The following is a 17,517-nucleotide window of genomic DNA, read 5'->3' as shown; positions in this document are numbered from 1 at the left end:
TGGGTTGGTTCTTATATCTTTTTGAGATAATTACTTTGTGAAAAGGCTTTTACCACATGGATTACATTAAGATTTCTCTCCACTATGTGTTTTTTTAAATGTCCTTGGTGACTTCTCCCTTGTGAATAGTCTTTCCACATTGATAATTATCCTAAGATTACTCTCCAGTATGGGTTCTTTTATGACATTGGAGATGACTGGATGTAGCAAAGGCTTTACCACATTGATTACATTCATAAGGTTTCTCTCCAGTATGGGTTCTTTTATGATATCTGAGACCACTGTGACAGAAAAAGGCTTTACCACATTGATTACATTCATAAGGTTTCTTTCCAGTATGGGTTCTTTTGTGATATCTGAGACTATTGTGACAGGAAAAGGCTTTCCCACATTGATTACATTCATAAGGTTTCTCTCCAGTATGGGTTCTTTTATGATATCTGAGACTATTTTGATGGGAAAAGGCTTTCCTACATTGATTACATTCATAAGGTTTCTCTCCAGTATGGGTTCTTTTATGATATCTGAGACCACTGTGACAGAAAAAGGCTTTACCACATTGATTACATTCATAAGGTTTCTCTCCAGTATGGGTTCTTTTATGATATCTGAGACTATTGTGACAGGAAAAGGCTTTCCCACATTGATTACATTCATAAGGTTTCTCTCCAGTATGGGTTCTTTTATGATATCTGAGACTATTTTGATGGGAAAAGGCTTTCCTACATTGATTACATTCATAAGGTTTCTCTCCAGTATGGGTTCTTTTATGATACCTGAGTCTATTGTGACAGGAAAAGGCTTGACCACATTGATTACATTCATAAGGTTTCTCTCCAGTATGGGTTCTTTTATGATATCTGAGACTATTGTGACAGGAAAAGGCTTTCCCACATTGATTACATTCATAAGGTTTCTCTCCAGTATGGGTTCTTTTATGATATCTGAGACTATTGTGACAGGAAAAGGCTTTCCCACATTGATTACATTCATAAGGTTTCTCTCCAGTATGGGTTCTTTTATGACATTGGAGATTATCAGATCTTGCAAAGGCTTTACCACATTGATTACATTTATAAGGTTTCTCTCCAGTATGGGTTCTTTTATGTCTTTGAAGAGTAGTGGTTGCTACAAAGGCTTTACCACATTGATTACATTCATAAGGTTTCTCTCCAGTATGGCTTCTTTTATGACATTGGAGATCAGCGGGTCTTGCAAAGGCTTTACCACATTGATTACATTCATAAGGTTTCGCTCCAGTATGGTTTCTTTTATGATATCTGAGATTACTGTGACAGGAAAAGGCTTTCCCACATTGACTACATTCATAAGGTTTCTCTCCAGTATGGGTTCTTTTATGACATTGGAGATGAGTGGGTCCTGCAAAGGCTTTCCCACATTGACTACATTCATGAGGTTTCTCTCCAGTATGGGTTCTTTTATGTCTTTGGAGATGAGCAGGTCTTGCAAAGGCTTTACCACAATGATTACATTCATAAGGTTTCTCTCCAGTATGGGTTCTTTTATGATATCTGAGACTACTGTGAGAGGAAAAGGCTTTACCACATTGATTACATTCATAGAGTTTCTTCCAACTATGACTTCTTACATGCCTGGAATGATAATTGGCACATGTGAAAGCTTTAGCACACTCATTACCTTTATCGATCATTTTATCTATATTAATTAATTTTACAGGTTGGTCTAATAATAAAGAATTATCAGGGTTAGGGATGCTCACAGTCAGCTAATGAATGAATCACAGGGATCCCAATGGAGGAGCTAGAGAAAGTACCTAAGGAGCTAAAGGGATCTGCAACCCTATAGGTGGAACAACATTATGAACTAACCAGTACCCCGGAGCTCTTGACTCTAGCTGCATATGTATCAAAAGATGGCCTAGTCGGCCATCACTGGAAAAAGAGGCCCATTGGACACGCAAACTTTATATGCCCCAGTACAGGGGAATGCCAGGGCCAAAAAGGGGGAGTGGGTGGGTAGGGGAGTGGGGGTGGGTGGCTATGGGGGACTTTTGGTATAGCATTGGAAATATAAATGAGCTAAATACCTAATAAAAAATGGAAAAGAAAAAAAAAGGAATTATCAGATCTTAAGTTTTTATCACTTTGCATGTTCATGGTGTTCGCCCTCTCTATGGGTTGTTTTGCCTCTTTGAAAACAGCTGTGATGGTAAGAGCAGTTATAACATGGCTCATATATATATATATATATATATATATATATATATATATATATATAAAACAACCTTTTTCTTTTTTTTTTCTATATGAGATTTGTATATGACACATTTCCCGTACCTCAAGAACAATGAAACAATGCAGAGCTCTTTACAACTGATAGCATTCATAATTTCCCTGTAGTGTGAATCACAGCACATTAGCACTGTGAAGCAGGACAAACAGATGAATTTCCACATTTTTTCCTCGGTGTGACTTTGAAGATATTCTCAGTATAGTAAGAAAACCAATTAATCAAAAACTCCTATCACATTCAAAAAGTTTAACAAAGTCAGAAAACTACATATCTTCTCATTGTTCTGGAAAGAGGTGTGTTGCTATTTTCAATGTTCATAGACTCTCATGGTTTTGTCCATTTGACACTTGATATACCCATTAAAAGAAGAACAAATGAAAGTTTTCCACATTGCATTCACAACAGTTGACATTTTGTTCCTTGTAGACATGCTATATATGGATTAAGGTTTCTCCACTCAAGATTCTTGACTCTTAAAAAATGACCTCTATAAAGTTAGGAATGAGTCTGCAAGAATATAAGTATCACCAACTTTACCTTGGAATATTTGCTTCCTAGAAGGTAATATGTGTATATATATATACACACACACACACACACACACACACACACACACATCACTATTCAATGTGCAACATTTAAATATTATGAGACTATACAGAGTATAGTTCCATAGCATAGGTTTAATGGAGCTACAAATCAAATAAAGGGATCTCTTAAGGCATTGTTTCCTTGTTTCCATTCTTAGAGGAATGCCTTAAAAACACAAATCACATAATAGAATCTGAGGTACACGCACTTTCGAGAATATCATAATCATAGCTACAGGTAATGGACTGATATTTGACACTCTTGCTTTCCTTTAGAACTTCCAGAACTTACTACAATTTCCTCACAGACATATTTCTATCAGCTTGCACATGAAAATTACCTTGTATGTCTTCGAGAACATTGACATGATTCTTCAATGTGATGGTCTTCCCATTTGTAGTCTAAAATACAGCAACAGAAAATGAATGATATGTTATTAGAAATTAGGAATAATTGAAGTTACTGTAAATTTTCAGCTGTGAACCTGAATTTTTTACCTCAATCTTACTTGTTCTAAATTTAAATAACAGAAGGTCATCAATAACCAAAACACATTTGTTCCCTTAATTTGAAAAGCAAAAGAAAACTCACAGTCTTACCTATAGAAGTAAGGTTCCAGTAGGTCTCCAACATAACATCTTTGTAGAGATTCATCTGGGAAGGATGCAGCAAATTCCATTCTTCTTTAGTGAAGTTCACATGCACATCGTCAAAAGTCACTGCATCCTAAAATATCCCAGAAATGTGTACAACACAAAGCATGATACTAACATCACTACATATTACCTGACACAGAAGTTGTATTATAATCACCATGTCTTTTTACAAGGAAATTGAATTATAATGTTCACCTATGTTGCTGTTGAACCTTTTGCCTAGGATATAGCCTTGCAAGGGAAATGCCAATTGAGAGGGAGATTGCAAGGGGATACAGATCAACAGTACCAAGCCCACATCTGAGAAGCTGTACGAACAATTACTAACTACGAAAATATTGGACAAGATGGAGGTATTTGCTCATGACTTTAATCAGAGGCACAGGACGGTGTATTTCCTCAAGCTGGAGGCCTGCATCATCTATGCAACCCATTCCAGGACAGCAAAAGTTACACATTAAGACTCTCTCTCCCCCTGCAAATAGCACCCAAGGAAACAGAAATGATAGAAAGAACCCATAGTTCTGCACTGAAGTTCCTACAAAGAATTATACATTAACGGCAGTTCTGTATCCATGTTAAAGAAACATGAATTACACCAGTTTAAATTGCAACATTAATAAAATTTTGCTAAAAGAGAATGAATTTTTAAAGAGTTACAAATGGACCAATTAAAATACTAGTAGTATAAATGTTGATAACAAATATGCAACATAGGGCAGGAAAGATAGCTCAGCTGTGGAAAGCTCTTGCTGGTCTTCCACATAATTGTGGTCAATATTTAGCATTTATGGGGACCAACAACTACCCATTACTTCAAGATCAGGAGTTTTGATACCACCTACTGACAACAGTAAAAATGAGGCACGCATGATATTCATATTCATGCACACAGAAAAATAATTACATTTACTCAAAAATCAAAGAACAAACAGAAGAGTTAGGCAGATCATCATATACCCAGAATTCAATGACTCTGAAACCTCAGGTAGTATTAATGTCATGAGCATATGTCATCCTGGAAAATAGAATATAACCTATATATTTAGTCAAATTTCAAAATTGAAGATGTGGATAAAGAACTGCAAAGAAGCATATGCTTATTGTACAAAAACACGATAGGTGGCTGATGTGGTGTCTATACCTACTAACAGGACAGAAAGGGTTTCACAGAGAAATTTTATCTCGAACAACAAAATCCAAAATAATAAAATTAAAAACCTAAAACCACCAGGCTTGCAAAATAGCTTAGCATTGAATAGTAAATGTGTCTACTGTATCTTATGTGATTTAGGGACAGAGACCAAATGGTGAATGTATGGGTGCATGAGAAGAAAGACCCTCACTCCCCTGCAAATGTCACCCAAGGAAACAAAAATAATAGAAAGAACCCATAGTTCTACACTGAAGTTCCTACAAAGAATTATACATTAACTGCAGTTCTGTATTCATCTTGCAGAAACATGAGGTACACCGGTTTAAACTGTAACATTAATAAAATTTGGCTAAAAATTTGAATTATGAAAATTATGAATCAGTTTAAACCACAACGCTGTAGACACAAAGAACAGCATTTGTCCTGTCAAAGAGAAATGCAGAGGCAAAGCTGGATCAGAGACTGAGGGAATGGCCAATGAAAACTTGCCCAAGTAGAGACATATCCCATTTTATTTGTAACAACTAGAAACTGCAAACAATCCAGATGTCCCTCAACCGAAATACATATACAGAAAATGTGGTTTATTTACAAAATGGAATACTAATAAGCTATTAAAAACAAGGACATCATGAATTTTCCAGGCCAATGGATACAGGTAGAAACTATCATCCTGAGTGAGGTAACCCAGAAACAAAATGACATGAATGTATGTACTCACTTACAAGTGAACATTAATCATAAAGTACAGGATATCCACACTATATTCCATAGAACCAAAGAAGCTAAACAAGAAGAAAAGCCCTAATGAGCATTGTTTAATCTCATTCAAAAGGGGAATAAAACAGTCAGAGGAGGCAGATGGTAGAAAGAGAGAGAACTGAATGGGAGAGTGGATAAGTAAGGGGAAGGGCGAGTGGCCAGGAACAGGTGTTGTGAGAGACAAGAGATGGTCAGAGGGTCAGAAATATGAATGGAATTCTGCAGCTTGAGGGGGATGGGTATGGAAGGGTGGGGAATCTTTAGGTTGTGCCAGAGACCAGGAATGAGAGGTCACCAAGGATAATATGGGGGTGATCTTAGTTGAGATGCATGGCAGAGAGTTATGGAAGCTCAAGAGGCCATATCTTGCTACCAGGAAGGACCTCTTGTGGAGAATTAAGCACAGTAAATGAACCAAATACATTTGCTCCCAAAACTGGTCCTGTCTACAAGAAATGCAGGCACAAAGATGGAGCAGAGACTGAGGGAATGAACAAATGATACACTGACCAACTTGAGACCCATCCCTAGGGCAAGCACCAATCCTGACATTAGTGAAGATCCTTTGTTATACTTGCAGACAGTAGCTTAGCATAACTGTCCTCTGAGAGTCTCCATCCAGCAACTGACTGAAAGATGCAGAGACCCACAGCCTATCATCGAACAGGGCTCAGGGTGTCTTTTGGAAGAGTTGGGGGAAAGGATTGAGGGCCTGTGAAGGAACAGGAAGTCTATTAGAAGATCCAGCGAGTCAACTAACCTGTACACTAGGAGATTCTCAGAGAGTGACTCACCAGCCAAAGAGCAAACACAGGGTGGGCCAAGGCCCCACCATATATGTAGTAAATGTACTTTAGTCTTCACATGGGTCCTGGAACAAATAGAGTGGGGGGATGTCCCTTAAGGTGTTGTCTGTCTGTCCAACCTGTTCCTTAACTTGGCTGCCTGTTCTGACCTCAGTAGCAGAGACCTGACTTGTCATGTGTGGGGGATACTCAGGTGGTCCCCACTCTCCATGGGTAGATGAAAAGGAGTTAAGGATGAGGGACTGTATAATGTGGAAGGGGAGGGGGTTGCAGTAGGAATGTATATTGAATAAATATATCAATGGAAAAAGTGAAGAAATACATATAAATAGAATAAAAATATACAAATCAGGCAATTATTTTTAAACTTTTCCCTACTCAATATCTCATAGAAAAACCTGAGTAAGAAATATTTTTGGCCAAAATGTTACACAAATGACCTCTAGCTGAAGTTTTCACAGAGTCAATTTCCCACGTACATACTGTTACCTCCCCTTCCTCTGGTTGCATTACTGCCAACACTCGAATCTTTCAGGTTGTATGACTACAACCTTTAAGCTCCATCTACAGCTTTCTATGACTTTTGACATCTCAATTTTTGATATTTCCCACATTCCTCCAAAAGAGAACATAGATTCTGTCCAGCAGCAAAATCACCTTTATATACCAATTTTTGTTGTTATCGTTCTAACTTGCTACTCTGCTGCTGAATAGACTCCTGCAAGCAAAAGCATCTTAGGTAGTAGATGGTTGTTGTACATGGTTCAGTCAGATCACTGTCCACCATTCTGGAAAGTTAGAATAGAAACTGGAGCTAGAATTTGAAGGAAAAATAATGAAGAACAAACACTATTTCTTGGCTGTTCTCTTACTTGGTCACTGTCCTATGCTCAGCTAGCGCTCATACAGCCCAGGCCCACTTGTTTAAGAATATTGCCTTTCTCAGTAGAAAAGCCTTCTCAAAATATCATCAACATTATCTCTCACAGACATAGCAACCGGCCATTCTGATGAGGGCACACCTTCAATTGATGTCCCTTACTATGTCTGTAGCTCTGAAATGTTGAGAACCGAAGACAATTATGACATGGAGACAATAATAACTGAGGAAATTGTAAAAGCCCAAAACCAATGTGCTAACCATATCAATTACAGGAGCCCCTGTCACCAAAAGAGAGAGGTGGAGTTGTGGCTGAGCCAGGAAAAAATGGGGAGGTCACCTGGCTTAAAGCAGGGCAAGATACAGTGGAATGAGGAGTTCAGAGGCTTTGCTGCTCTGGTGTGAGGTATCTTTAACCCCTCGTTCCCTGGCTAGTGCTACCAAAGAGGTGGCTAAAGCAGCTGGAAGGTGAACAGAGAAGCACATTGCACCACAAGCCTAGAAATAATACTGCTGGTCTAATGAGATACGTTAACTTTGTTGCAGTGGATGAAAAACAACTTTCCCTCTAATGACAGTTCCGAGTCCAAAACTACAGAGTCACATATGGGAGGGGAACAGGGTTGATCAGGAGGGGAAAATGAGGTCTTTGTCCTTTCCACCCTGTAAAACAGGATAGGGAGAGCCTGATTTTGCCCTGGATTGGGTGTCCAAGAGCTCTCTATAATGGGCAATCTAGTGCGTGTAGGTCCTCTTAGGAAGAAGGATTTAACCCCAGATGATGATTTAGTCACTAAATCAATTGAAATGGAAAAAAATCTTATTTCCTCTCTCTCAGTCACAGAAAAATAAAGTACCACAAACATAAGAGAAAGTCACAAGGTGTCAGTAAAGGCTACCCAGCAGATTCATACATGTGTACAGAGGAGAAGATGAAGACAGGGTGGCAGCTGTGAGTCATGAAGCAGGGTTTCAAGTCTGCTCTAACCCTCCAAGCACTTAAGATCAAGAACGCACCATCCTCTATACCAGACTATGGAACATCTTCCAAGGCCCTGTGGCTACAACTCTCCAGTGCACCCACTGAACCATGGTTCCAAGTTCACTTTAGTCATCTCCCTCCACGAATAATCAAGAAAAATAGGAAAACCAAGACACACCAACACAAACGTGACAGACAAGCCATTGATACAAAGAACAACAATGACACATTCTAACAGCTGGCCTTTCAACACCTCTGTTCTGAGTCCTGGAGGTCTTGGAGTTTCAGTCAACGCACCAAGATATTATACCCAAGTCACAGGAACCTCAATGACAACCAAGGATCTTATTGCAATGCAAACACACAAGGTTTTTTATTATGGGCTCAGAAACAAGATCTGTCACCAGTCAACCTGGCATCAGGTCCAAAATGAGAGACCAAGTCTAGAGGTGCTGGATATATATTGTAGTTACAGCAAGGCTGGGGAATTTCCATACAGGTCAGCAACCTAATATTTTGAAAACTGTGTATCTGGCATAATCTGCAGGAACCAAACATGAGGCAAAAACTATCTGACAACCATGATGGGTAAGCTAACATTTTTTTCCCTGCAAGGTGTATTAGTTATCTAGATGTAGCTTGACCCTGCTGCTGTACCTTCACTGGCTGCTCATAGGATGTTTGCTCAGGTGTTGTTTGTGCACTCTCAAAAACGCAATTGTTTGAGCTTTAAAACTCACCCTTGTGCCTGAGCCCATTATTATTGGAAAATACTCCTGTTCAACCACAAGCCATGCCTGCCAGTAGACTAGGTAATTTGTCCAAAGACCTACCTCACTATCTGTTACTGCAGACCCTAATATCAGTTGCCCTTACCACTGGACAAAATACCAGTACAAGTTTCCTCTCCCCCTGTGCATGCCTCCTATAGCTACCACAGATAATCCCCACCTACCCTTCCTTTCCTGCCTCATCCTTCTGTCTCAGCCCCCACTTGGGCAGACACATACTGCTCAACCACATGCCATGCCTGAAAGGACACCAGGTAAGCTTCCATAGATCTACCACACTATGTGCCATCCCAGATGTAATTTTCACAGTTGTCCCTAGCACTTTACCAAACAGCAAAGGCAGCTTAATCTCTCTCCTGACTATGTCTCCTTGTGGGTTGCTAAGATCATCTCTTTCTGCCTGCCTCTTTTTCCACCTTCCAACATTAGTAAGCATTCCCTCTTGAACATACCCTCCAAATAGGTCCATCATAGAGGGAACCCTTAGTCAACACTGTGAAAATCCAGGTATCAGCTGGGCGTGGTGGCACACGCCTTTAATCCCAGCACTTGGGAGGCAAAGGCAGGCGGTATTCTGAGTTCAAGGCCTGGTCTAAAGAGTGAATTCCAGGACAGCCAGCGCTACACAGAGAAACCCTTTCTCAGAAAACGAAAAATAAGTAAATAAATCCATATATCAACCAGTAACCCAGGTATAAAACTCCCACCCAAACAGCACAAACACAGAAACCAAATCACCTCAAACATAGAGTCCTAGACACCAGTAATAATGAAGTTATTCAGAGGTCACTGCCTGAGACCTCACAGGTGGTCCCATCTGGGTGATGCTTCATGCAGCCCAGAAAGGACCCACCACCCCAGCTCTCACTGTTCAACCTCCTGCCCCTACCCATTGTGGGCAGTGATCCTGTGCTCACCATGTCTAAATCTCAGAGCTTCCTGAGGTCCCCTCAATGCACCTGACAGCAGATCTCAGAGCAGGACACAGAGAACCATTCAAGCCTGCAACAGCAACAGCGAACTCCTAGAAAGGCACCCGGAAGATCCCGCCTCTTTGTCTGACTGGCATGTCTGCCTGGAGACCTTGATTGGCCAGTGAGTCTTACCCCTCCTCAATGTTAATGTGTGCTTCCTGTCGAAGGCTGGAGCTTTTCCAGATCTCCAGAGCCCTTTTCAGCTCATTAGCATTTGTGCTTGCCCGGGGGGAAGAATCCACCATTCCAGCTCAGGCTATTCTGCTGCCAGCTCCTCCCCTCTGTGAGCCATGATCCTGACTTCAGACCTTGCCTGAACATTCTTCATACCACTTGCCTTCTTTTTCCTGAAATCAAGGTGAGTAGCTTCAATATCCCATTACTCTAGCTGCATTGTAGGTATCAATCTGACCCAGGAATGGAAGGGTGGCCAGGCTATTAACATTAAAAAGGAATTTTAGAAAACAGGAGGCTTTTTTAAATATATGTAGATTGCCAAGAGAAACTATAGCCTAGATTAAAGATGGATCTGAACATCTCAAAAGATCAAGAATAAGAAAGGGTTTCTCACCTCAAAAGGTATAATTAAGAAATAACCCCACAGCAAGCAGGGTTAGAATCAGGATTAGGCGATTAGAGGGTTATGGTAAGGATTAGGATAAGGGTTGTTAGGATTAGGGTTAGGGTGGTTAGGAAATTAAGGGTTGAGGTTTAAGATAGGGTAAGAGACTGAGGGTAAGTCCCAGGGTTAGGCTCAGGGTTTAGGGCTAAGGTGGCCACCATTATTCTTGATTGTTCTACTGAGTCAATAGTATCCCTGTTACACAAAGAAGAAATATCATGGTTAGGTCTAGGCTCAAAGTTAGGGCAAAGGATTTGCTGTGCTATGTGAAATCAGCTTCTATCTTTTCTCTCATCTGCCTCCCTAGTCCTCTTTTTCATAATATCATCATCTATTTTCCTGCCCCCAGGAAAGTGGAAAGTAGGTTATCCAAGATTCTGGAACTTCCTGATGGGAAATGTCTTTACTTTACCTGGGGCCCAATTCACATAGAACAGAAAACCACTACTGCATTGGTTGTTCTAAGTTTCACTTGGGGATCCTCCTAAGATGAAAGCAATCATGGAACTTGGTGCTCTTCTTTGATAATGATATCATAAATATAGCATAGGCCATGTGTTTAGTTAATATAACCATGTGGTTCAAGACAAAATGGTGGACAACATGATTCTTGATGGGACAACTGAATCAGTAGTATCCCGATTATACAAAAAAGAAATAATAGGCCTACTATATCTTAATGTTTTGTTTTGTTCTTATTCTTATAGATTCTACCTTGCATACTTAATGGCTTCTCAAATGAACCTAAAAGTTTTTCCATCCATGTAATTCCAAAACTAGCATCCTAACATAGGAAGCAAAGACTTTGATATTCACAAAACCGAACAGATAATCAAAGAATAAGTTTTAAAAGCCATTCAGACTGATGCCAACATACAACATTTATGCTACCCTCTTCTGGGCCTCACTGTCAGTTATTTACACAGCTAATTTTCCTACGAAATAAAATGCCCTTCAGTATTCTTTTGCTCTAGACACATCTGATTTACTTTCTAGCCAAACAAAAAGTATGCTTACTAAAGATCTGTATGTGAAGTTTTCACATGACAATCAAAATTATGAAAAAGGAATCTCAGACAAGCAGTAAATGCAACTTTATGGTTTATTAATATTTGCTTTTTATAAATATACACATATACACATGGTTTAGAATATACACATGGTGTGTCATTCACATCATGTAATTAATACCAAAGAACTTTTAAGTAAAGTAAACTGGTTAAATTGGCCAAAGTTAATTTTATTCATAATAAACTAAACTTAAAAATTAATATAAAAAAAACAAATATATTTAATCAATAAATCTCCAAAGGTAAAATAAATTTGAAATGATAATATTTGTCTAAATCTTTCTTTGAATAGTTAACGTGAGAATATATATTTAAATTTTAATGTCTACTTTTAAGGACATGATATATGTAAGCCTAGAGATCTGGTCAGGGAAATGCAACCTAAAGCCATCCCCAATGGATGTTCATAAGAAATGACACAGCTCTTTGGAGGCAGCGGGTTTTCTCTAAGTTGGTATATTTATCATGTGGACACATCATACACTGTTCCATATCTGCTGGTGAACAACAATAAACCTGTATAAGATATCATAGTTATGCAGTTAATAATTGTGAATTTGTATTATTCAGAGGATATATCAATAAATAATTTGATGTTGAGCATCTATTCCATTCCTTATTGCTGTAGGAACCATGAACCTAAGATTGCTGTCAATTGAACTATGATTTATAGTGGAAGAAAAAAAACATCATAGAGAATGGACAAAAAATATTTATTAAACAAAAAAGAAAATATGAAAATTAATATGCATACTCTCAGATTATTATCTCCTCAAACCATAAATTCACTATTCACAGAAAAGGGTAGTTTGCAGACATCATTGTTGGTGCCAGTTGTTGCAACGCATTGTGTACTTTGTTGCTTTGTGGATTGTGCCTATGTTTTTATTTACATGTAGGAGCTAGAACATTTAATTTCTCATGCAAATACAGTTTGCATAAAGGAATATTTTCATTCTTGAAACTGTATGCCTCATAGACATATGCATGTCCCTCTCATTGTGGCACAATCTCTTTCTTCCCAGCTATACATTCCAAGCTGTAGGTCACGAAGGCTATTGAAATTCACATTCATCCCTCTTTCCTTAGGTTGGCTGTGATTGATGATAAGCACTGTCCCATCTCTTGTTACATTCTGGAAATCTTCACTCTTGTTCTAAGTCTTTCACAGGAAATTCTTAATCCTTTAAACCATCTAAGCTCTTAAAATATATTTCATTAAACAACAACTGCTACCCTGAACATCTGGTCTTTGTCAGGTACTAAGCTGGGTACTGGAGAAAAAGATTATGGACTGATCATGTAGTCAAGTTGTTTTGTATAAAGGATCAAAGAAAAATAAATGTATGCATAGATTATGCCTAAAATTTTTGTTTAAAAATTTGTTACATGTATATATCCCCCTAAACATTTTCTATGTAACATAAAATCAGTAACCATCATATTGTGAGAGAAATACATTGTTTGAAGAAGATATTGCAGGCTATTTGCTGGGTCCAAAAGCAGTTGATATTATTTAACTGATTAAGTACTGAAACATCAAGATTTTAGGTCTTCAATTTTCATCTAGACCATATATTTCTTGTTTGGAAAGAGAACACATTCAAATTTAGCAATTTTTCTTCTGCATGCAAGCATGTACCTGTTTCATTGGAAACCTCATTTTCTGGGCACTGAACACAATCAAAGCAGCAGTCTGCTGTTTCTTCCTGATGAATTTTCCTGAATCCAGCAGTACATGCCACACTACACATGGAGAAGGGAACCTGAGGAAATGCATAAATTGTATATGTTTGCGTGTGTGAATGTAGTTCATGTATACATCATATGCATAATGACCCTTAGATTGATATATGGGACATTAACAGATATGGCTATAAATATTCCTCTAATAATCAGTATTACTTAACAATTTCAGGCACATTATTATTTGTATTACCCTGCAGTGCACTGAATGTCACAATATTTAATACACCATGTAATATTAGATATGTAATATTTAGGTTGAAGCAATTTAAAATTTTTCCTTCCTAAACTGATTAATCCAAAGGAATGTTTATGTGGCATCAGTTCTCTAATGATTTACAAATAAAAAATAACAATACTGAGGTTTGTAGAGAAATAAGGTAGGATAGATCCAGAAAGATTTGTTTGATGAATATGAACAAAATATGCTATATAAGACTCTCATAAAATTAAGGAAGCTTTCCTAAGTTTAAAAGAAGACCTTGAACCCCCTATACCTTCCTCCGTTTCCCCTGGTTTTTATGAGGGAACTCCCCTATCTACTCACCCACTCCTGCCTCACCACCCTAGCATTCCCCTATTCTGGGACATTGAGTCTCCACAGGATCATGGTCCTCCCCTCCCTCTGATGTCAGATAAGGCAATCCTCTAAAGAAGAGGGGAAACATGGAAGCAAGATAACATTTGAAATGTAAATAAATAAAGTAACCAATAAAAAATACACAAATAAAGACAGGAAACCTTAAATCTGGAGATTTCTGTTAATGAATACATCCTATACTTAATTAGGCTATAAATATGTCACCCAGAATCAGAAAATTCCATGGTGTGTGTGTATACAAAATTTATATATATATAATATATGTAATAAACATATTCCTATAGTGTGGGATGAATAGGCATGTGGGTACAATTGAACATGGAATCAAGAGACCTTTTTCCCTATGACCATTTTTACATAAAGTTGTGAGTTATGAAATGTTTGTGCTTGTAATTGAGGATAGTCTTTTGTAAGACTAGCAATTGGTCTCAACCACACAGCTATTACTTCACTGCCTCATATTTTAAAATTTAGGTATCATGAAAAATATAAAATTGTAGAATACCCACTGATGTTCCTCCTGTGGCCCACTCCAGGTCTTCAGATATAAGAAGTTGTTGGGTCTGTGGGAAACAAGGAAAATGGCTTCCTATTTTCACTTTTAATCCAAGGCCTTGTCGAAAATTCCAAATGATACAAATGTCATACTCTACACACTGATATTCCCTATGATTCATGTTCACCAGTTCTCCATCAGGGTTAGTAAATACCTGGGCTTTCAGCAAGGAAACCATCTAAAATAAATTCATGATTACATATGCATATTAATAAGGGGAAGACAAAATTGAGAATTTCCTCTAATTTTCTTAGTCTTTCAGAAAAGACAGCTCTATGAAGTAACCCTGTATAATAAAATACAATATACCTTTTTGATAATTGAAAACTTATATACTTCATATTAATGTTTGATGGTAAAATGTGCTAGAAAAGATGATTACCAGATAACAAGTAACATGGTGTGTGAGTGTGTGCACATGTTTGTCAAAAATACTTTTTAAAAAATGAAGCCATGTATGTGCAAATGAAGGAGAATTCTGAATGTGTGTGAAGATAAAGAAAGAATGGTTGTGGGTCTTTCATGAATAGACAGTAAACGTATATGAGATAAACATAAACTTAATAAAATGTACAGTCTTAATCATTTATGGTTTTGTAAGTAATTGTTAAGTTCAACGAGTAACTATTTGTACTGCACATGTACTGAACCCTGAGAAACTTTTCTTTTTTGTTTTGTTTTTTGTTGTTGTTTGTTTGTTTTTTGTTTTTTTGAGACAGGGTTTCTCTGTGTAGCCCTCGCTGTCCTGAAACTCGCTTTGTAGACGAGGCTGGCCTCAATCTCAGAGATCCTCCTGCCTCTGCCTCCCAAGTGCTGTGATTAAAGGAATGTGCCACCACTATTTGGCTGAGAAATTATGCATTAAAAATATTCTAGTCTAGTCATCCTTTAAGGCTTTTATGATAAAACTCTTGGTTCCTATTTTAAATTTTGAACTTATTTATGGAAATCTTGAGACACGTTTTCACAAAACTCACTGCTATCATAAAAAATGTTTTGTCTCCTATTAAATGTTATTTTGTGCACGATATTCATTCATGTAAATGGTTAATTAGAGAGTTTTTCAGTGTAGAAATCTTTCCACTGACAGAATAACCTTTAACAAATGTACACTTGTTTCTCTGGGTCCATTTAAAAAGATCACACTGTTATATATATAAGCATAATGAAAAGTAAGAAACTTTACCTGCTGACAGTCAGTGAATAATCCTTTGGGTTCTGCTATTTTCTGAGACTCTACTTGTTGAAGCATGAGTTCATGGTAGGTGTGGACCACAACATACACAGCTTTATACAGACTGTAACCTTCTTCACTTAGGGCCATGTCACATTTGTGCAATGCTGTCCATTCCGATGTGCTGTTGAATGTAAAATGATCCATTTTATTGCTGTTCTTAGAGACTGAACAATTAAAATAATTCCACTCCAGTATAGACTCAGAAATGTTTACTGGTATTTGTTGGTTTTCATTGTTTGCAAAAAAATTCCTAAATTTAGCAATCTCACCTTTGTGGTGTGCAAAAGTGACAGTCCCATGAAGAAATCAAGGTTGAAATCTCTTTTAATTGTGATGACATCCCATTGTGAGGTTGTGATCCAAATTCTGTGTGCAAATAAATATTCCCATCTTCTAAAGCTGACTTCTAGAGTTGAGTTCATTTCACCATAAATGATAACAACTTTTGCTGATGATGTCATAATTTGCTTATCATATGTCTTAGCCCTTGTCACGTGTATGTGCATGTTTTCTGGGATCACATTCACAAAAGCTAAACAGATCCCATGTCTTTGCATTTCTTCTGTTGAGTCTGAGAGAAACTGAATACCCTGGCCATCATCTAAGATGACCAGTCCTATCCAAGTCCATCTAAAATGAAGCATCAAGGAGACCATGCCATGGGACAAACGTGTGTCCTTGGTGGCTACCTGATGGACATAGGGGGACAGGTCATGGTCACTTAGGTTAGGATTAAATGTTCCAAAGAAAACCTAAAGGATATAGAAGAGATGATAAAACATCTACTGAGGAATATGATTGTCAGGATGTTTGGACTTATATACAAGTAACATTACTCATCTTTCAGAACTCCTATCAAAGATAGTAAGATTATACTATAAATATTCCATTTTTTAAAATATTTTTTATTATGTATTTTCCTCAATTACATTTCCAATGCTATCCCAAAAGTCTCCCATACCCTCCCCCCCCACTCCCCTACCCACCCATTCCCACTTTTTGGCCCTGGCATTCCCCTGTACTGTGGCATATACAGTTTGCAAGTCCAATGGGCCTCTCTTTCCAGTGATGGCCGACTAGGCCATCTTTTGATACATATGCAGCTAGAGTCAAGAGCTCCGGGGTACTGGTTAGTTCATAATGTTATAAATATCATTCCTATTAGATTGTTGACTATCTCTGATACATCCCACTGTTCTCAAAAATAGTTTGCCTTGTACATCTATGATCTATTTACTTAATTCTTTATTTTATATTATATAAATAATATATATCTATTTTAAAACATGTGTGTGTGCACGTGAGAGTGTATGTATGTGTGTTTCTGAGTGTGTAGCAATATACTCATCACTCATAAATGCACGCTGTTCAAGTTTTCTTGTAGGAAAATGTAAATGGAAATTGAATGTTGTTAACTCATCCAGTGTCACACATTCTTAAATATGGTGTCCTAGAATAAATTGACAGTTTTACAGCTGTTTTCCATGATGGTCCTGTAAGATATATGTTTCAATCATCCTCTAATTCACAGATATAATTAAAAACCAAATGATTTTTTCTTCTAAATATATCTTACCCAGAATCCCAATTTATCCTCACACAGGCCATCCATGAAGGAGAATAGCAAAGACGTGTTGGGTAAATGATAAGGATTCTTGTTGATCTCATCAGTAGCAAAAAACATTACCAGAGAAAACTCGTATCTTCTCAATGATATTCTAAAACAAGGCATAATGATGATTAAGAACGATGTTTGAAACAAAATTCCAATTGCAGTAAAGTTTGTAATATGAGAAATGCTAAATTTCTGTCT

The 17,517-nt window shown here is 37.7% G+C and overlaps 1 protein-coding gene, 1 long non-coding RNA gene and 1 pseudogene across 2 annotated transcripts; all 3 read right to left on the bottom strand.

The window, feature by feature from the left end:
- Window positions 1-193: 193 nt before the first annotated feature.
- Gm46427 (predicted gene, 46427) lies at window positions 194-2,670 on the bottom strand (the record flags this gene model as incomplete). The annotated part of the gene is made up of 2 exons (XM_017315684.2): window positions 2,664-2,670; window positions 194-1,617 (listed from the first exon to the last, which is right to left on the bottom strand). Coding segments are annotated over exons 1-2 (1,431 nt in total), but the record flags the coding sequence as incomplete, so codon positions are not given.
- Window positions 2,671-2,945: 275 nt separating this feature from the next.
- On the bottom strand, window positions 2,946-9,911 carry Gm46428. Its single transcript, XR_001780989.2, has 3 exons — window positions 9,816-9,911; window positions 3,465-3,591; window positions 2,946-3,266 (listed from the first exon to the last, which is right to left on the bottom strand). It is a non-coding gene; the product is annotated as a predicted gene, 46428 (long non-coding RNA).
- Vmn2r-ps105 (vomeronasal 2, receptor, pseudogene 105) lies at window positions 11,873-16,556 on the bottom strand (annotated as a pseudogene).

Source organism: Mus musculus, chromosome 13 (genome assembly GCF_000001635.26).
Source record: "Mus musculus strain C57BL/6J chromosome 13, GRCm38.p6 C57BL/6J".
NCBI classification, from domain to species: domain Eukaryota; kingdom Metazoa; phylum Chordata; class Mammalia; order Rodentia; family Muridae; genus Mus; species Mus musculus.
This window is presented reverse-complemented; position numbering and strand designations above follow the sequence as displayed.